The sequence below is a fragment of the Emys orbicularis genome, chromosome 9 (assembly GCF_028017835.1).
Source record: "Emys orbicularis isolate rEmyOrb1 chromosome 9, rEmyOrb1.hap1, whole genome shotgun sequence".
Classification (NCBI taxonomy): domain Eukaryota; kingdom Metazoa; phylum Chordata; order Testudines; family Emydidae; genus Emys; species Emys orbicularis.
In genome coordinates this window covers 6,367,296-6,389,078 of record NC_088691.1, presented here as the reverse complement: position 1 = coordinate 6,389,078, position 21,783 = coordinate 6,367,296, and the positions used below count along the sequence as shown (strand labels likewise).

The window sequence follows — 21,783 nt, the reverse complement described above, 5'->3', positions numbered from 1 at the left end:
AGTGTTGTTTTATCAAAGTAAACTATCCCCACCCCTCTCCTCCATCAGCACCACAAAACCTTTTTAACGCTTTTCATTTTCTTTTCCTCGCGACCAATGTTTCTCCCCCTTTTCCTTCCCCACATCACATTATATAGTTTATATACGTCTCTAGATTTCTTTCGTTAAACTCTAACTTGAGTTCATTTTGTTATGTGGTGACCACAGTTATGGATGACGCTCCCCCTGGCACACAGGAGTACATTATGTTACGGCAAGATTCCATCCAATCTGCGGAATTAAAGAAAAAAGAGTCCCCTTTTCGTGCTAAGTGTCACGAAATCTTCTGCTGCCCACTGAAGCAAGTGCACCTCAAAGAGAACACAGAGCCGGAAGGTTTGTGCACTATGGATCCATGTTTTGTTTGTTATGATTACTTTTATTTTTAATGTACGTGTCCCTCTAGTGTGCTGTGTGTTTTTCAGCCTGTGTCAATATAGTGCAACTGATACAGGAAGCGTTATGCGCTTCATGTCCCCCTTTGCTTGCCTGTTAATGTCTGATACGGTCTATCACGGGACACTGTATAGTATAAACCATATACAGTATTACAGACAAGAAGTAAGATTGTGCTGCTTTTCTCAAATAAAGTTTGTTTATTTCAGCTCTCATCATTACACTGCCCCTTTTTGGCTGCCAAAAGTTGCTTGCTACTCGAAATGGCATCAATCCCTAGTCAGTTTCTCGCCCCGACATTTTTGAAGCTGCACTCTGCTGAAACTAACGGCACTCAGAACCAGATTCCCCTTGTCCCCAGCTCCTTCCACCCCATAAGGCTTCTGCATACTGCTGCAGGAATGCTCATAACAGCTGTACTTCAGTGAAGCAGGATAACACCTTGTATGTAATGCACGCCCCGTTGCATTTTGAGAAAATGAAATGCATGCATAGAGGAAACTGAGTCAAATGTTTTCCTTTTCAGATAAAGTAAAGGTATGGACAAATCTACCTGTTGTTCACTAAAGTAAAACTATTAATAAGTTATTCGTCTCTTTCACGTGTTGCAGTAGTATGTAAGATGAAGCTATCTTTTAAAGATGTAATTATATTTAACATTTTGTCTTGTTCTTCTGTATGTGTTTTTCATTACTGCCTCAAATCCCACCTGGTAAGCCTCCCACTTTTTGTATAAGCTTCAGTATTTGGAACTAACTGCCATGATGGATAATGTCACTACTACTGGACATCATATTTTAAGATGAAGTACTTAGGGCTGGATCCTGTTTTGATTGAGTTTCACTAGCAGTGTAAAAGCAAACCGATTTGAGCCCTTCGTCAAATCTGACTTGTGTTACTCTGTATTTAATGATGGCCACTGCTGGTGCAATTGTGGGGCTGCTACTATTAGCACCCAAATATTTCACTCAATTGCGGGCTGCTACCATTTATTGCATCAATAACGCTCGGACCAGTGTTAGAAGAAGACTTCTCTCCGTCACTAAGTGCTATTCTACCAGAAGTGACCGCTTTATGGCCATCATGTAGGCCATTCAAAAATGTACCACATGAAGCAAAAACAGATGTAAGGGGGTGGGAAGGGGTTATTTCTCTCAGGATGTGACTTTTTTAAAATCAGGTTTAGAAACACAGAACTCAATTCTCCTCCTTCGAGACACATGGTGCGTTTCTTCTTTGCCCATACTCAAATCTCCTGTTGAAGTCAATGAGAGTTTTGCTTGTTTAGAAACTAAGGATTTGTTTGAGTGCAATTTCTAATGAGAACCTGAGTTCCTCCAAGTGACTGGTTCATGGCTGTGAACGTTTTCAGTGAGTAAATCAGTATTTTACACTCTGACAGAGAGGTCAAGAGAAAAAGTATGTATGGTGGTGGTGTACCTTGAGTACTGTCTTCTACAAAGGAGCTGAGCCCTATGGAAGCATGGTGTAGTTGGAGATTAAGGCACTGCACACCTGCCAGGAGAAGCTTGCAGCTTCAGGCCCTAAGTAAAGTCCCAAAGAGTGAAAATTGTGTCTTGTTTTTGACTGAAAGCTTAGAGTTGCTGTTACTAGTTCTCCTCCGTTTGAAATACTTTTTCTCTCCTATAACAGCTGTGCAAGTCCTTTTCCACAACATATGGTATCATTAGATTGTTCTCCCTGAAAATCTATAATATGAACAGAGAAAAGCCTTCCATCTTCTGTTGCATTATTAAAGGATTAATGTCTTTTTTTTATTCCCTCTCCCCCCTGAGTTTTGCATTCATAATGATCAGACAAGGCACAACTGTATTGGCGAATGCACAACCCTGAAGAGGCTCTGTATTTCATAGGGGTATCATATCCGTGGACTTTTGGGAGGTAACTTCTATTGTTGTATGGCTTACATGTTTTTTATGAAAGGCATTGCCTGGGTCAGAGTGAAAAATATACGTGCAAGATTTCTCTTAGCCTCTTCTGCCTCCAAAGTAGTTCAGGGCTACAGTGGTGGAGCGTCTCTCTCTTTGCAGTCTATGAATTGGCTGGCAAGAGTGTTAGACCCACTTCAGGGCTCATTGTGTCATCTTCAGTGCTTTCTTGGCATAGAGCCGAAGAATCTTGAGCATAAAGTGATGAAGTTCTGCTCTTGGTGCAAACTTAGAATAATATCATTGAAGTCAATGGAGCATCTGAAGCAAACTTTAGCCCAATAACTCAGGTCCAACAGTTAACCTGAAAGCAGATCTAACATGTTGTCTGAAAATAAAGAATTACTCATATGGAGTTAAGCTTTCGTGGGTGAATGCCCACTTCATCAGACGCATGATGAAGTGGGCATTCACCCACTAAAGCTTATGCTCCAATACTTCTGTTAGTCTTAAAGGTACCACAGGACCCTCTGTTGCTTTTTACAGATTCAGACTAACACGGCTACCCCTCTGATACTCATATGGAGTTATAAGTAATATAATATAAATTTTCCTAAAGGCACTGGAAAATGTCCTTGAGTTGTTAATGTGAGAGGCTGTGCAGAGCAGAGCTATTAAGGTCTACAGTATAATAATATTGTCGTCTTTAAAGAGAAATCCAAATATGGAATTAACTAAGTCGCTACTGAAAAATCTCTCCAACTTGAATGTCAGACTGTGGGATACATATGAAACGCTGCATGGATTTGAAAGACTCTGGGAAGGATATAAAAATATACTTACATTTTTGTTTGAATATTGCCATAGGATTGTCTAGAAAATCATAACTCTCTTAATTCCCTCTCACCACTTTGCCCCTCCTTCTCATACCAATATTTGGAATCAGTTAGTTAATTTATGCTTTAGAATTTTGAGCTTCTTGTTTGGGACTGGAGCTAGTTTGCTTACCAGCTGCAGGTCGTCACAATGGGGTTCACAGTGCCAGGCATGTGATGCAGAAGGGTTGGACTGGTAATGAACATCCCTGGCTCCCTGCTGACGCTACATCAATGATTTCACTCAGCCGATGTATCCTGAATTCCCGTAAGGCAGTTTTGCCAATGATCTTGGACCTTATCACCAGATGAATCCAGGCATAGCGTGCCACTCACTGAAACCAATTTCCTTCCCGTAACCCAGATGCTGTCTTTAAAGAGCTGTTTCTCTGTTGAGGCCTAACCGTTGGTGTCTCTGTCTAAAACTAACAGCTCCTACGCACCCTTCAAGGTAGGAGAGGTATTTTCCTATTCCCAAGGAAACTAAATAGCCCTTTTCTCCCCCGATGGCATCAGGATACAAACACCCTATCATAAGTCCACAGAGTTACATGTCTGTCTGCCTCTTTCCCCTGACCTCTTCTAGCCACTCTGAATCAGTGTTTCGCTCAGACCTCACTTTAGGAGCAAAAGAATTGCTGAGCCTCTCAGGATAGTTTTGACGAGCCCCTGGCTCTTCGTGAGAAATTTTAAACCCCATTTGATTTGTGAACAGTGTTGGTTTCTTTAAAAGTTAACCTGCCTCAGCTGCTTATTGTTCATCGGACGCTACAAACATCAACTCGTGACATCAATATTGTGCCAGCAGCCAACCGTGATGCCACCGAGAGGCTTATGACATCACATGGGAATTAAGCAGCAGGAGAGAAGAGCTCTTAAGAGCCAAAGAGCCTTAGAGGTTTTTAAGGTCATGCTTGACAAAGCCCTGGCTGGGATGATTTAGTTGGGGATTGGTCCTGCTTTGAGCTGGGGGTTGGACTAGATGACCTCCTGAAGTCCTTTCCAACCCTGATAGTCTATGATTCTATGAAAGAACCCATTTCCAGGCAGGTCAGCTTAAGGAATAAAGGATCAGGGAAGGGCTAGAACCAAAACACAGCGGGGTAGATGTATGCAGAGCTGTTTATAAATGGAGGGCTAGGGCCTGAGGCTGAAACACCCCCTTTGCTGGGGAGGAAGGCAGTCAGTGTGGTAGGGTAAGCGGCATGGAAGCTCAGCTGCTCCACAGTCCCAACAGGGAGAATCCCCCTCTGGGCCCTGTCTTTGGACCTCTGCAGCCCCCTTCCTGTGCAGTGGGGCAGAGGCTGTTGCTTCCTGGTACCCAAAGGAGAGGAAGTGGGGCAGTCACTGTGGGCCCCCAGGAACAGTTGCTTGTGGGAGGGTGCCGGTGGATATAGCAGCGCCATGCAGGCATTGTCTTTGAATCCGTGGTCTACTCAGCTCTAGTACTGGGAATGGAGTCAGAGGTGAAAGTAAGCCGGTACGGTACGACATACCGGCAAGAGCCAGTACGCCGTGCCGGACTGGACTGGCTTCCGCGGCGGTGATTTAAAGGGCCCAGGGCTCCAGCCGCTGCGAGGAGCCCTGGGCCTTTTAAATCCCTGCCAGATCTCCGGCAGCTGGGCTCCCGCGGTGATTTAAAGGGCCTGGAGCTCTGTGGCGGCCGGAGCCCCAGGCCCTTTAATTCACCCCTGAGCCCCGGGGCTCCCAGCCGCCTCTGCAGCTGGTAGCGCCGGGGTGATTTAAAGGCCTTGGGGCTCCTAGTCACAGCCAGAACCCCAGGGCCTTTAAATCTTGAATGGCTCTGCCTCTTCCAGTTGAGGCCACACCTCTTCCGGTTGAGGCCACACCCCCGCTCAGGACTCCGGCGTACCGGTAAATCCTTTAAGTTACTTTCACCCCTTAGTGGAGTAGGAAGAGAGAGCACTTGGGCTCCTCACTTCCTGCCTGGCTGTTAGTCAGCTGGGGTAACCCCAAAGGCTCCCTCGCAAAGGGATGCCCCAGAGAGGTACACATGAGCTTCAGCCACCGGCTTCGGCATTGATCAGCTTTGTCTAATTTTAGAAATAGTGGGCCAGCAGCAAAATCTGGATCTGAATCCAACCTTCCCAGAACTCAAAGGCTTGCAGATCCTGAGGTGTGGTTCGGGCCCATCTCTAGCATGACAATGTCTGTCTCATGGACTCTGGATCTGAAGGTACCTTCCTTGATGTCCCAGGAGCCTTTGGAGTAGGTAAAAGGAGAAAAGCTAGTTTTGTTCTGCAACCTTTTAACTTTGTTTTTCTAGAGTCCTTCTCACAGTTTACAATGTCATGGATCTCTAGGAGGGCACAAATCAAGAGGAGTCAATATTATCTCTGGGTGCTGGCCCCTGGGTTTTTGTGCATTCTTCTATGCTACATTCAAGCAATGGCAAAATGCAGAGCAATTTTATAGCTTCAGTCAAGCCAGGAATATGCTACTAGCACCGGAAAGGCCATTTGAGGTACATTTTGCAACTATTTGTTCTCTTAAATAGTTTAAACATAAGCTGCTGCTATCTTTACAAAACATGGTCACATAAAGAGAAGTCTGCTTCTGGGAAACTAATTTGAGTTGTGTTAGTACAGAGGATATAATGAGAGAATTTTTTTTAAAAACACCATTGGTTAGTCACAGTCCTATAATCAAGCATTTGGCCTCTTGCCCACAGTTCTGTTTTCATGTGATTTTTTTTTTTCTTTTTTTTGGTAACATTCAGCCTCCCTCAGGGCATACATAACCTTTTTACATGAAAAAGCAGACAAGCATGGCAACGTCTGGATTGAAAAAAAAATCTGTGATAGCAGCTCGTAATGAGGTATGGCAGCTCTCATCAGCCAACAGGAAACCTGATTAGATAGAAAACGTAAAGGAGATGCTTGTTGCATATTAGCATCCATGCTTGCCCTTGGTACTGGCTGAGTTCCTTTGTGCCTAGAAATAGAATGACTGACACCACAACCGTTGCTTCTCCCAGGGGGCAGGAGAAAGGTAGGACATTTGGACAAATTGTGAGACAGATGGGCTGTTTTGTCCCACTTTTGTCACCAAAGGCAACGCCTGTTCTTCAGTTGGTCACACTGAATGTCCCTTTGGATGTTCACAGCACTGTGTGATAGTAATGGTAGGTGCCAGCTTTCTTCTCAAACAAATCAGTCCTATTAATCCAATTCCCTGATTTAATTATAATACCTGTGTAAATTAGTGGAGAATAAGGAGAGAGGGAGGAAGAATTCCTGTCTTAAGAAGACTGATGTATTTGAGATTGTGAAAAGTTTAAGAGGTCTTTAAACTAGCAAGTACATATTATACACTATAATAAAAACAGCTCCTCAGTAAGTCTCTGTGATCCCTCTGGTGACTAATAGAGATGGGCCCAAACTGCAAAATATGGATTGGGTCCAGATCTCACCCCAAAGATGTTTGGATGTAGGGTTCGATTTGTCCCATTGTATGATACTAGCTATGAAGTTTGGATCCTGAGTTCAAGGGTATTCAGAGCTGGGGATTTGGTTCCAACCCCTTTCTCGTAAATAATCGCAACTCATAATCTTCCAGAATGACTTGTACTTTTAAAAGGAATGAATGAAAAAACAGTGGGCCAGGTTTTTTTGCCCCAGATCCCTAAATGGCCCCCTCAAGGATTGAACTCACAACCCTGGGTTTAGCAGGCTAATGCTCAAATCACTGAGCTATCCCTCCCCCCTAGTTCTAGCCACCATGGGTGTTTCTGTTTTGTTTGTTTGCCTCAGCCAGATTTCCCACTCCATGGGAAAGATAGTGTAGATTCTGGGCTGAACCATGCCAATTTAATTTCATTGAAGGTCCAAACCCTACATGGTCATTTGTGGCTGTAGGGGCATACTTAATAAGGAAGGATGGTCCAGTGGTTAGGACATTAGCCTAAGCCCTGGGAGACCCTGTTTCAAGTCCCTGCTCTGCCACAGACTTCCTGTTGACCTTGGGGGGGTCACTTAGCCTATATGTGCCTCAGTTTCCCATCTGTACAATGGGAATAATAGCACTGCTCTTCCTCACCAGGGTGTTTTGGGGATAAGTGCATCAAAACTATGATGTGCTCAGATACTACGCTGATGGGGTACCTTGAATAGATAGTGCTGGCACCGACCACAAAAGCCAAAGTAGAGAAAGCTAGAGCTGATAATGACTTTTTCCGGACAAAAAAAGGCACAACTGATTAAATCACAGTCTCTAACCTTATGTTTCAGGGGTTGGGGTATGTGTGAAGATGTTTCATTCATATTTATATTGAGTATTTAAAAAGAAAACAAAACCACAAACCAAGAACAGCACCAGCTGCTCAGTCCTGCCAGGGGCTGAACCCCCCTGCTCCGAGCAAGCAAGGGTCTTAAGCGCGTGATTAACTTCTTTAAACAGAGGAATACTCCCATGGGAGTCAAAAGGGAAGGCGTGAGTTCAATGAGCTTGTAACTGAATGTGGTCTATGAAAACAGCCTGGGCCAGGCTCTGATCCCAGTGCAAATCCAGAGTAACTCTACTGACCTATCAATGAGATCAGAATTTCCCTGAGCCCCTTTCTTCCTCTTACTCTATTTTAGGTACTTGCATGGCCCCCATTACCCTAGTACCTATCCCTATATAGTATGTGAGGGATGGGGTGGTACAAACGGAAAGGAGGCACAGAAAGAACAAGTCACTTGCCCAAGCTATGGTAGAGGGGGGAATTGAATCTGTCTTGCAAATCCCAAGTTAATGCCTTAACCACTGGACCATTCTTCTTATTAGGTGTTGTAAGATGTTAACAGCTCATCAGGAAGAAATTACATCTCTATGCTATACAATGCTGTTCTCCACTGCCCCTTTCCCTTTGCCTATCTCCCTGGAAAATGTATTGCTTAACATGTTTTAAGGTGTAAAATATCTAACTAAGTCTTTGATAGCTTGCAGCCCCATCTAGAAACCAGCCATTTTTAACATGGGGGTGGGGGTGAATTAGGGAATCATCTGCTTGTAAGTCTATCGCTAGCATAAGAGTTTTCACCCAGGACTTCAGTTACTCACCCAGAGGTGTTAGGCCTGTTACAAGAATAGATGGGTGAGTTTCCGTGGCCTGTGATGTGCAGGAGGTCAGACTAGATCAGGGGTCGGCAACCTTTGGCACGCGGCCCGACAGGGTAAGCACCCTGGCGGGCCGGGCCGGTTTGTTTACCTGCCGCGTCCACGGGTTCGGCCGATTGCGGCTCCCACTGGCCGCGGTTCGCCGTCCCAGGCCAATGGGGGCGGCGGGAAGCGTGGCCAGCACATCCCTCGGTTCGCGCTGCTTCCCGCCACCCCCATTGGCCTGGTGCGGCAAACCGCGGCCAGTGGGAGCCGCGATCGGCCGAACCTGTGGACGTGGCAGGTAAACAGCCCGGCCCACCAGGGTGCTTACCCTGGCGAGCCGCGTGCCAAAGGTTGCCGACCCCTGGACTAGATGATCATGATGGTCCCTTCTGGCTTTGAAGTCTATGAAGCTATAAAATATTCCCAACAGCAAGCACTATGGGGACAGCGGGAGGAAAGCTGTTTAAGATGTTGTGAATCAATTCAATGCCTGAATCCATACTCGCATACCACATCACCGCAAGGCTCCTCAGGGTCACTTGGGAATTGCCTTTGCTCAGCTTTTCAGAAGTTCCGAGATGGGTGTTTCTCCCACAACTGTCACTCCTGCTCCTGTTAATGGGCAGGACCATATTTACTTTGCTAACTCCTGCTAGCTGGCAGCTCTGTCCCCATATCGCTCTCTAACAATTGGCTTTGTGCAGTGGTATCAGCCCAGAATGGAGCTACGCTGATTTCCACCAGCTGAGATGTGGCCCATAAAGCACCAATTGGAAAAATCTCTCTCACACTCTCACATTACTTTCAGCATTGAGAAAACATACCTTTTTTATGAATATTCCTCAGGCTTAAATCTGTGAAATGAATAAGGCTAAAAGAAGTAAAGGCAAGAAATATAAGGAATAAAGTATCTTTGGCAGAATATCCCCATGACGGAATTTCTATCATGCTCTCTCATGAAACAACATCGGTAATGTTGCTTGCTTTGACTAACAAATAGATCTCAGGTTGGGCAGTTAAGTGGAACTAACCCTTTGCTATACAGTGCTGATTGACTGAAACAATACATGCTCCCCTCCAATCCCTGAACAAACATCTGTCAGGAAATGTAGATTATATTTACTACAGAGCATGACCTTTGATTGAGTCTACCTGGATTCAGTATCTCCTTGGAAGGGCACTCTTAACATTTTTGACTTCCAGAGATTCTTTTCTTTGACGCAAAAAGGTTTCCTAACCACTCTAAAACTCATCCTTTATCATCAGTCAAGGTTTCACAGCTCACACAGACTAGCTTTACCTAGGAGGAGACCTTGTTGGTTTATTAATAATAATAATAATAATAATAATAACAATATTAAAGAAAAAAGACTAGTCTCAGTTCTATTGAAAATGGTACATGAAAAGTTGAGGAGCCTTAGTGACAATGTTCTAACTCACCCCCACCCCCGACAGCTGCAAGTAGCAAATGGAAAACAATGTGGGTTATGGAACAAACTCTGAATGTTCCTAGTGGAACAATGCAAAGATGCTTCTGTATGTGTAATGTATTGGGTAAATTCACACTCCTAGGCATCCTAGCCAGCAAAGTTGTAACGATACTAGGAGCAGTTGAAGGTCTTCCTTACAAGACATTACATTTTAATTCACCAGCCCCTGCTATCGCCACATAATGGCTGTTTTACATATGCCTCTTCACTCTGTGTTCTCACCGAAACAATTCTTTTAACTTCTGTGCCCTTCGTTGCTGTGTGGTGTTGTCTTGGAATAAATATTCATTGCAGAGCCACAGCCTTACGCTTAGCACATCTGAAGTAGAATGTTTGGAACAAATGATTCACGTTGACAGCACACTCACTGCTCTCATCTTTTAAAAATGGCTTGATCTGCAGACAGCACCCTTTCGACAGAGGAAAGTTCTCTGGTTCATTGCTCCTTCATTCCATAATCCTCCTGGGAAAGTGTCAGGCTTTGCTTTTAACTGCTGTGGCTCTAAAAACAGAGAGGAATCTCTTCTTAATAATGAACATTCTTCTTTGTATCTTATTCAGCGACGGGGCCCGATATCATCATTACACAGCCCTTGATTAGCAATAGTGTCTTTACTGTTGATATGTAAATATTAGGGCTGTCAAGCAATTAAAAAAATTAATTGCAATTAAAAAAAATTAACCGTGATTAATCGCACGATTAATCGTGCTGTTAAACAGTTACAGAATACCATTTATTTAAATATTTTTGGATGTTTTCTACATTTTCAAATATATTAATTTCAATTACCACACAGAGTACAAAGTGTACAGTGCTCACTTTATATTTATTTTTGATTACGAATATTTGCACTGTAAAAAACAAAAAACAAAATAGTATTTTTCAGTTCACCTAACACAAGTACTGTAGTGCAATCGCTTTATCATGAAAGTTGAACTTACAAATGTAGAATTTGGAACAAAAAAATAACTCCACCAAATAACAAAACAGTGTAAAACTTTAGAACCTACAAGTCCAGTCGGTCCTCCTACTTGTTCAGCCAATCACTCAGACAAACAAGTTTGTTTACATTGGCAGAAGATAATGCTTCCTGCTCCTTGTTTACAATGTCACCTGAAAGTGAGAACAGGCGTTCGCATGGCACTGTTGGAGCTGGCATCGCAAGATATTTATGGGCCAGATGTGCTAAAGATTCATATGTCCCTTGATGCTTCAACCACCATTCCAGAGGACATGCATCCATGCTGAGGATGGGTTCTGCTTGATAACACTGCAAAGCAGTATGCCCAGCTCATGAGACAGCCCCCCCACATCCTGCCCCACATCCTCTGCAATGAAGACCTATGCAAAGAATTCATCTAGCTTCTCTGCAATGGCCTTGTCTTCCTTGAGTGCTCCATTAACACCTGTGTCATCTAGTGACCACCTGTTACCTGTTTGGCAGACTTCCTGCTTCTGATTTACTTAAAAATATGTTACTGTTACCTCGTGTTTTTAGAAAGTTGCTTCCCAAATTCTTTCTTGCCTAGCCTTATTATTCTTTAACAATTTACTTGCCAGATTTTGTGCTCTTTATTTTTCTCATTAGGATTTCACTTTCAAATTTTAAAGGATGCCTTTTTGCTTTTAACAGCCTCTGCTACTTGGCTGTTTAGCAATGGTGGCATTCATTTGGTCCTCCTATTGCCTTTTTTTGATTTGGGGTATACGTTTAGTCTCAGCCTCTACTATGGTGTTTTTAAGTAATCTCCAAGTGCTTGCAGGCATTTTACCCATGTGGCTGTTTTTTAGTTTCTGTCTAACTAGAGTCGTCATTCTTGTGTAGTTCCCCCTTTTAAAGTTAAATGTGGTGGTGGTGGGTTTTGATATTTTCTCCTTTATGAGGATGTTAAATTTAAAAACACTGTGGTCACTAATACTGAGTGGTTTAAGTGTAGTTGCCTCCTGGACCAGATCCTGAGCACCACATAGGACTAAATCTAGAACTGCCTCTCCCCTCGTGGGTTCCAGGGCTGGCTGTCCTTAGTGGCATCTAGGACTCTTATCTCTGCATCAAGCCTGAGGTGACATTTACCCAGACAAGATGAGGATCGTTGAAATCACTCGTTACTATTGCATTTTCTGGTTTTGTAGCCTCTTTAACCTCAGCATTTCACAACCACTGTCTCCATCCTGGTCAGGTGGTTGGTAGTATATTCCTACTGCTATACCCTTATTATTCAGTCATGGAACTTCTATCCATAGCAATTCTGTAGTACATTTTGATTCCTTTAAGATTTTCACCTTGACTGTTGTTTATTTAAACGTATAGTGCCACTCCCCCACCAGAGTGACCCGGCTCTGTCATTCCTTGAGCCCTGGTATTCCCATGTCCCATTCATTTTCCTCATTCCCACCATCCCCTTTCTTCTGAAACATCAGGAATGAGGACAAATGAACCAGAGCTGGGGAGGCAAAAGTGAGGGGTGAACCTCAACATGTTGAAAGCTATATCCAGCGCTTAGTGTCTGTCCTCTTGACATCATAAGAGAACATTGCTTGAACTCCTGCTACAAACCAGATAACAGTGCATTCTCTGTAGTAACACTGATGGCTTTTCTGAAGCACCATTGGATACACGCTCATGGCCATAGGCTAATTCTGTCTGTCTGGTTTTTCAGATGTATTAAATAAGACTAGCATATTTATATAGTGAGGGGAAGAGTGAAGTATACACAGAACCTATTTATACATTGCAACAAGACCTGAGGTAGCAGATGTCTTTCAGACTTGATATGGGCACATTACACAATAGTCACTTATTTCTATAAAGACTTACTACTGTAGATTTATACAGTTGTGAACAGTAACACAAAAGGGGCCAAATTCAACTCTCCCAGCAGTATCAAAATCCAGTGGCCACTTTCTGGATTTGTACCAGCATGTCTAAAGGAGAAGTTAATGCAAGGAGCCACATCCTCAGATGGGGTAAATCAGAATAGCTTCAGTTGCCTTCCATAGTCAGTAGTGTACAGTTGTACCAAAGTACCTAACTGTCATAGTTGCATGGGGATGGGTGCAATATAAAAAGCTGAACAGAACAATAAAAAATAGGGAAAAAAGCCACCCCTGCTGGGGCCTGGTTTATTAACGAAAGGCAATCCCTAAATATCACTACATAGGACACCAGTCTAACTCTTCTTCTCTGGCTTGTCATCCCTTGTGTTTACATGACCCCAGTTCAGATCTTTTCTACAGGCTTGGCTATTCCTAAGGTTCCTTCCCTCAGGATCCTATCTGTCCCAAACCGTAGTTCTCTCTGCCCCCGCACCTCCCTTTTAGCCAAACGGCATAGGTAAGGAGCCAGCTGGGCCTGTGAGTCAGCAAAACCCACTCCATTTCAGCCAGATCAATAAGTGATTACAGGGGAACATTACTGGTCTATTACAGATGCATAGTGACTAAACTGCCTGGAAATTAATCTGTCTGCCGTACCCAGGAGGATGTATCCACTGATATGCAAATCAGTAGTTTCAGGGAATTTGGGCATTTCAAATAATGATTTTTCCACTACAGCCATCCAATTTTGGATCTCCTGCATTGTGCTTTTCTTCTTACACAGATGGGGCTGTGGGGTTAGAGAAGGCCACGAGTAACATGAATGGGGAAAGAGTCTGTGATTTCACCCAATAGCGCTCTTCAATTTTCAATCCTGTTGAAAAAGTTGCTAATAAGATGAGCCAAATTCAGGGCTACTGTCAATCTCTCTTCTAAATCTGGCTTTCATGTCACCAGAAATATGTTCTTTCTGTTCTACAGTAGACGATGCCAAATATCACGACACTAAAATTAACTCTACATTTTTAACTTTTTTGTAAATTTAGTCATGCCACTGTGACTGATTAGCAACTAAAATTATTTGAGAGGATGGCTGAAGATTCTGTTTTGTATGTAAAAGGTCTTCATTATGTGAGTACAATTGATTTCTTATTCCAGAGCGATGATGGATATTGATCTTAATATAATTGGTGTCTCTCAAACATTATTAGTATGTGTTAGCATCACGTACTTGTTATATTCATTTTAAATGTATGAACCTTCAGTATTAACATACTGCAATGCCTAGAATTAATTTCTAGTTCCAAAGTGACAAGCACTAATAAATTTTTACAGCTACATATTTAGAAAAAGATTTTGTGTAATGCATGGTTACAAAATACAGGGAAGCTAATTATCAAGACACTTGAGTATTGGGAATAAATCAGCATAAGTATGGTGATGTGTTTTGTTTCTGTATCCACAGTTCTAGGAATGAAAGAAAATTATTCAGTAAAAGAATTTAAAATGAAGTTTTAAGTAGAATGTATAATAAAATACATATGCTCAATCAGTGCTGAATAGAAGAAAATGTACAAGCAAATTCTTTCATGCTACTGGTAAGTTTTGCGCCAAAGACAGCTTTCTTCTAATAGGTGGTGAACAGGGACAAAAGGTATTTCTTTAATATTTAGCTATTACATACTTGGCATCCGGACATATGAGAAAGGAGGATCTTTTTCCTACTGCGTATTTGCAAGCAGAGCCAGACAAATAATTGTATAATTAATAACTTATTCAACAAATTTCACCTCTTGTTCTGATTGTGTATTTGCATGGTTTCTACCAATCATTTCTCAAACAATGTAAAGAGCAAAGAATTAGCTGTGATCATTTGTCATTAAACGTTTGAGCACCGTTGGCTAGTTATTAGACCTATATACGAGATACAGCATGTTTCTGTTTTCTGATGGGATGAATCAATTGTTTTTCTGATGCAAATATTCATCCTTTCAGAACACTGATTCTAAGACTTCAGACTCTTCCCATCAGAGAACAGAAACATAGTTTTGAAATAGTTTTCAGTGAACTTTCCTACCAGTAAAATCATTTGCTAGAACGTTTTAAGAAACTGAACACAAAAAGGGGCATGAACACATTCAAGGTAAATTCATTTTAAAACTCAAATGAATATTCATAGGAAATATATTGCAGTATTTGCCCAGATCTGTTTGTAATCCATGTAGTAATGCAAGATGCTCTTTATCTGAAAAGGTGCTCTCTCTCAATTCTGAATACGTGTAAAGAAGAAAATGGGCTTCCGAAATGTTTTTATCGAAAATGTTCTTGGTGATTAAAATATGGTGTTCACATAAAATGGGTCCCCCGCCGTTGTTGTGGCCTCTGTGCTCTATTGTAACACGTATAATAAAAATAAAATCATCAAATGAGTTAAAATTTAAAGATTTTTCAAACATAGCTCCTAAAGTTAGACACCTAAATCCCCATTTAAAAACCTACATAAGTGGCCTGGTTTATGGCCATAGCTCCTGTTGACATCAGTGGAAGTGGCAGATGAGAATTAGGCCTGAAGAAGAACTGTGTGTAGGCTTGCCACCAGAAGTTGGTCTGATAAAAGATATTACCTCCCCAGCTTGTGTGGTAAACAGCCCTGGTATAGCAATTCTGACTCCAGAAGCCTGCTTGTTACATCACAGCCAATCTCTCTCTACTATTGTGGGGGAGGGATAGCTCAGTGGTTTGAGCATTGGCCCCCTAAACCCACGGTTGTGAGTTCAGTCCTTGAGGGGGCCATTTAGGGAAGTGGGGTAAAAATCTGTCTGGGGATTGGTCCTGCTTTGAGAGGGGGTTGGACTAGATGATCTCCTGAGGTCCCTTCCAACCCTGGTATTCTATAATTATGTCACAGCCATACTCTCTACCAGCCTTGGTTACTATTAGCCAAGTGACCCCCAACACGCCCTCAATCCCAAATTTGCCTAAAACCATCTGCCCTGAAATGCCCTGGCCTCTCCTGGAATATTTAGAGACGTAGTAAGGCCCATTGCTTCTTCAAAGAGACGACAAACACTTTAGTTTCTTGCTTTAACTGGAGTTAAGTCAGTTCAATTCAAACACAGCACTGGGTTGGTTTAGATTAAAAGTAAAACATGGTTATTAACAAAAAAAAAGAGGATTTTAAGTGAGTTCAAGTGTAAGGGATGAAGTCAGAATTGGTTACAAGCAAATAACAGTGAAAAATGCTTTCTAGTGCCTAAGATTAATAAAACTACAGTCTTGGTTCAAGGAAAGATTCTTACCACACTTCTTTCCAGCAAGATAGCTGACCATGCCCTTGGTCAAGATCTCCCACAAAGTCCAAGTGTTCCTTTGTCACCTTAGGTGAAACATAACTTGAGGTTATTTGCCCCTTTCTTTTATAGTCTATTGCCCCTGCTGTGAGGAAAGGTGTCAGGGATTCTGATGGAGAAAGTTCCATGATAGTTTCTTCCCTGCTGGTGCTTTCTACAATGCAAGTTGACCTGTCCCTGCAGCCTCCGATATGCTAATGAATGGCCATTTGACTGTGAGTGCCAGTTGTCTGTGACTGCACCTGGATGGAGGCATCAGCCTTTCCTTTGTCTGGAAAAAACCTTTTATGTACTCCCTACATTTGTCTGGTTCAAATACATTTTAGTCCCATATTTTCTTCACGTTCATACAGTCCTTTGAGGGTTTACCGTACATACGTCACAGAAGAGTATTCATGATCAGTGTGTTGTTGGTTTTCCAGTGATGCCTCCCAAGACACCTATTAGATAAAGATTGTGAGATAAGTGAAATGGGGTGCACCGAACTTGTCGGACCACCTGAAACTCACTACCAGATACCAGTGAGCCCCTTGCCTTCTAGCATTGGGTTGCTCTTAGGGTCACATAGCTCCACTGTGATGAATATCCTATGGGACTATTACAGGAGTGGGTGGGGAAAGTTCTGTGGCCTGCGATATGCAAGAGGTCAGACTAGATGATCACGAAGGTCCCATCTGGCCTTAAAGTCTATGAGTGAACATCTTTCCTATTCCACTTCTATCCCCACATCCAAGAATGCTCCTCCCTATGTACCACTCTCCAATTCCCCACAACACATTCAACTTTTAATTACTGGTATATATCAATATCTGTATTTCCAGCTCCAAGCAGTCAAACATCATGAGATTGGCTTAACAATGAGATTTTAAAAATAATAAATGTTGGGTTCTGTTTATTTGCCTTTTGAGTTTTGAGCTTTAGGGTTCATGTTTTCAAACTTTTCTCTGCAACTATAAAGTCTATAAACTTATTTTTTAAATGGATGCTGAGATTCTCATGTAATCACCTAACTGCAGGAGCTGGGGCTTTAAGAGGAAAAAAAAACCAACTCACTATCCTGAGACTCTTGACAAAAACATGAGAGTCGGCAACTCTAGTGTTTTGATCTGTCAGTGTCTTGTATTGGGATACGTTAACAGTGATTCAGATGTATTCTTGTTTATATGTATGTTTAGACGCTTGGAGGAGTAAGAAAGTATGGTGCTGTGGAAAAGGATGCGCACGGAGAGGGGCGTGGGGAAAAAGGCGCTAAAGGTGAACAACAGGAGTGCAGCTCTTTGGCGCTGGAGGGGAACCTAGGCTGAGACCTTGGGTCTTGGTTGGGAGGATGTAATGGGGAAGAGAAATATTAACATTGCTAGATGTCCATGTGAAATACCTCTCTGATTCATATGTATTTAAGGGGGAAAAGAAACCCACGCATAGGAAATTCTCACCAGAAAACCTTAATTAACTTAGATTGCATTTCCTACCAGTTCCAACTCAGCAAGCAAGGAGTTAAATCATCCCTCTTCTTAGCTCCCCAGTTTCATCATGGGTGCAGGAACGGTGAGTGCAAGCTGGCAACAGTTCCAGAGAGGCTTTTGTTCCAGGAAACAGCAGTTTTTAACATGCTTTGCCATGTCCTGACACTGTTCCTAGCAAGATGTCTCATTCATTGGATCTTTTGGCTCCTTATCAGAGTAAATATTATCTGCTGTGCATTGGCTTAGCCAGGATTTGAGCATACCCATTTTTCAAAATGGGTTTATATAAATCTGGGTGTCACTATTTAAGTTCTACTATCTGATAACCTACAAGGGTTAGGATCAAATACTTTGTACTGTTATAAAGCCAGGAATCCTGACTCTCCCACGGGAAATAGCACTCATTTCTAGCCCTGAAAGCTCATTTTAATATCCATCTGTAAACTGCCACTGGTCCAGGATTGTGCATATCTGCCCACAGTCTCTGGTCCAGACAAACTGTACTAGGTGCAAGACTGGTCATAGTGGGGGGAAAGTGGCTTTTCCCATTGTGGATCCTGAATCCAGCTGGGAGCCAGTTCAGTCTCTGGTACAGCTTAGAGCACCTGGGGGCGAGGAGGGGCTGATGGGGATGGTGGTGGTATGTCACTCAGGGACTAAAATTATGCAGGAGGAACTGTTTGAATGTTAAGTTGTCTGTATGGCCTCTTCATGCCACCAAGGATGTAGTTTTCAGTCCCTGCCTTTACCTGGTCCCAGTTTTCACATCTTGGAGGCAGGATGGAGGGTGAGTTTTGTGGTAGGTTGTTTTTATATAAGCCTAATAGCTGTGGGGGGAAACCAGTGGCAGAAGGAGCTTTAGCAGTAGCCCCTGCAGAGGTTGGTGTGGAGACCATAGTTCAGAGCATGGGGGAGAAGATCAAAGGTGCAAAATAAATGCAATTTCTGCCATGTCTGTCATATGTTCTTTCAATGGTGGTTATGCCCACATACAGTCAACCTGTGGAACTCTTTGCCAGAGGATGTTGTGAAGACCAAGACCATAACAGAGTTCAAAAAAAGAACTAGATAAGTTCATGGAGGATAAGTCCATCAATGGCTATTAGCCAGGAATGGAGTCCCTAGCCTCTCTTTGCCAGAAGCTGGGAATGGGTGACAGGGGATGGATCACTTGATGATTCCCTGTTCTGTTCATTCCCTCTGAGGCACTTGGCACTGGCCACTGTTGGAACACAGAATACTGGGCTAGATGGACCTTTGGTCTGACCCAGTATGGCCATTCTTATGTACAATATGTGCTTCGTGTGAGTATGTATATACACATATATATAAATGCATAAATACTGTGTAATATACATCCATATCTGTCAAGTTACAGTGAAATGAATTGCCACAAGGTAATATTTAAAAGACAAACTCATCTAAAAACTGCCAGTGCCTTCTTGAAGCCAATCACTTTATACATCAAAAACCTGAGTAGCAGGAGAGTCAAACATTATTTTACCAATATACGTCAATGAGGAAGCCCCTTTCTACAGAAGGAATGCATGGTGCAGTGGTGTGTGGCACTTGTGTCTCTTTCAGCATCTCAGAGTTTCACAAGAGTTCAGAAGATCTTCCTGGGTGACGGAGAAGATGCCCTAATTGGATGGTCAGAATTGGAGCCCCGGCACCACCAACTAAGAGAGTCAGGCTCAGAAAGTAGTAATAAAATCCCTTCTCAGTTACCCCTTTAGAGGTTGCCTTCCTTATGCATTTAGAGAGAGATTTTCTCTCTGGAGATGTAATATAAAGGAGTTACCTTCATGGGAGCTGTGACCTTTCACAGAGCATCCTGTTTGTTTAAGAAATCTGACATACCCCATATTAATACTTGAATACGTGACTGAATGTGGAAAAAACTTTAGAGTTCATCAGTCTGCTTAACTGCAAAGCAAGTTGTGGTTATCTACTCTCAGGCTGATGCACTACTTTGCAGAGCAACAAAAAGGAAAAACAACCCTCTCCTTCCCCCCGACCCCTCTTGTCCGTAGGGAGATTGCTCCAGGGTTATAGAATCAGCAGAGAATTATAATTCACGGATGTAGGCTAAACTTTCTAAAGGTTGCTTAGCATTGGATAGTCTTACGGGTTTCTGACCTTTCCTGCTCTGGAAAAATCTATTTTGACCATTATAGGGTTCTCTGAAAGCAGCAGGCAGTGAGGATATGCTGGCTGCATCTCTTTACAATGGTTTTCGCTGTAGTTCATTGAGTTAGCCAACTTGAAGGGGGGGTGCTTTGTAGCCATCAAGAAGCCTAAGGCCACTGATGCCAGTGAGCACCTTATGTAAACACAGATTCCTCCATTGTCAAGCTGTATTGAAGATGTACGACCGCTTGAGCCAAAAAAAGGCCTGGCTTGATTAGAGGATTTCTCTGCTAAGATTTCCTTGGCTGTTTGTACCTCAGCACTTTAAAGTATAGGACTTCCTAAAGAAGTCCGACTGCGTGAGGAGAAGCAGCACATATTCTTCTTTCATTCAGAAAGCTGGAGAGTGGCAGCATTCATTTTTACAGCTCTATGCTTTGTGGGAAACTGTGGCAATGTACAGTCACCCTACACTGGCTGTGGGTTAGCAGCCAGGAGAGCGCTGATGCATTTAGGTACGCTATCAGCAAAGCAGTTAAGCTTGTGCTCATCTTCAAGCATGTCCTTTGCACACTGCTGAAGCAGTGCCTTAATTCCCACTCCCACGCAAAATATATATATATTTTAGACAAAGAAAACTCAAGTTTCCAGCTAACTGTTGAGTAGTCACCAGGTGAAGGGTGGATTGTGGGTGATGGGGGGAATGGCGGGTGGTGAAGAGAGAGGGTATTTGAACAGCAGCTGGAAAGGAGGGGTACAGTTTGTGGAATCACCATCAGGAGGTGGAATGGAATGAAGGCAGCGGATGGAGGAAGCGTGTGGAGCGGTGGGCTGGAAAATGGAAGTGCGGAGGGGGGTCTGATGGAACCATGGATGGGAAAGTGGGAGAGGGTCAGATGGAGCAGCTCGCTGCTGGGCCAGGCACAAGAGAGTGTCAGGCCTGAGAACTAGAGAAGACCCTAGGTCAGAAAGGAGTTGGAGGGATGAACTATGGAGAAGTGGAAGGCAGCTATGTTGGGGAAGGGCTGGAAGCCTATGCTGGAGGGAGATTCGAAAGGCATGTTGGGAGATGATCTGAAGAAGCCAGACAGCTCCGAGGAGGAGCAGGAGATTGGGTTTGGGAGAGGAGCCAGTTAGATTGAGGGGAAGCAGTGCCGATGAAAGCACTGAAAGGTTACGTTTGCAGAGCAGCCGTGGTGTCCCGCTACAGGGCCCCTCTGCATGATAGTGTTAAACCATGAAACGAGTTATGACTGAATCGTAAAGTGGCCATTTGAGATTCCCAGGCCTTGGCAAGTGTTGCTTGAATATAAATAATACAGAAATGACGTTTGCGAGCATTCGTTTAACTCCACATGCCTTTTTGAGCCGGCTGTGTTTCTGCTCTTTTTCATTCACTGTTCACAAACATTTATGCAAATGAGTTTCTGTTCATACACAAGTCTGCAGAATGGCTGTTCCCTCACAAATTAATGTGTGAACAAGAGAATGTGTAGGAGCAAGAGTAGTTGCTATCTGCTGTTCAGTATGTTTTATTCTTTATTCTCTTGCTTAAGAAAAATATCCAATCACGGAGGTAGAAACAATGTTATGTGACTCATGTCACCAGTCATATAATGCAAAGAGCAAATACTTGAAGTGAACAGTCCTCAAACATGTGACTTTTCCAAACTCCAGTGTGAATACCTAGGAATGACAAATACATTCACAGAAATCACAGTTGCCCCTCAGGTGATTCATGAACAGAATCAAGTGCTAAATTGCCAGATGATTTATTCTCAACAAATAGTTTGTTATTCAATTTTAGTCTCTTCATTTGAAGTAACTTACACTGAAATCTAGGGCCAGATCTTCAACTTGGGTACATTGTTACAACCCTGTTGATGTCAATGAACCTAAGATAATTTGCAGCATCTGAGGATCTGGCCTCTAGTTTGTATGAATGAACCTTGCAGGTCAAATATTCAAAGTGGCCCCAACTTGTTCTCTACTGTCACACTCACAATTCTGTGCACAGAGTCATCTGCATGAAATAATTTCGGCAGAATTATACTAAGGATCACATTGTCAAAATGTGGCCTGTAATTGTGCACACTCAGTCACTTGTACATATAATTCTGCACACTCTGTCATTAACACATGCAAAGGAAAGAATCTTCACACAGAAATACCAGGCCAGATTCTCAGCGGATGTAAATCAATTGACTTCAATGGAGCTACATTT

At 42.9% G+C, this 21,783-nt stretch overlaps 1 protein-coding gene across 1 annotated transcript in view; it reads left to right on the top strand.

The window, feature by feature from the left end:
* Positions 1-209: 209 nt before the first annotated feature.
* The window catches only part of FGF13 (fibroblast growth factor 13), a 163,981-nt gene continuing 142,407 nt past the window's right edge, over positions 210-21,783 (top strand). Inside the window, exon 1 of the mRNA XM_065410808.1 lies at positions 210-375. Coding sequence (XP_065266880.1) covers positions 210-375 — 166 coding nt within the window. The remainder of the gene's footprint in view (positions 376-21,783) is intronic.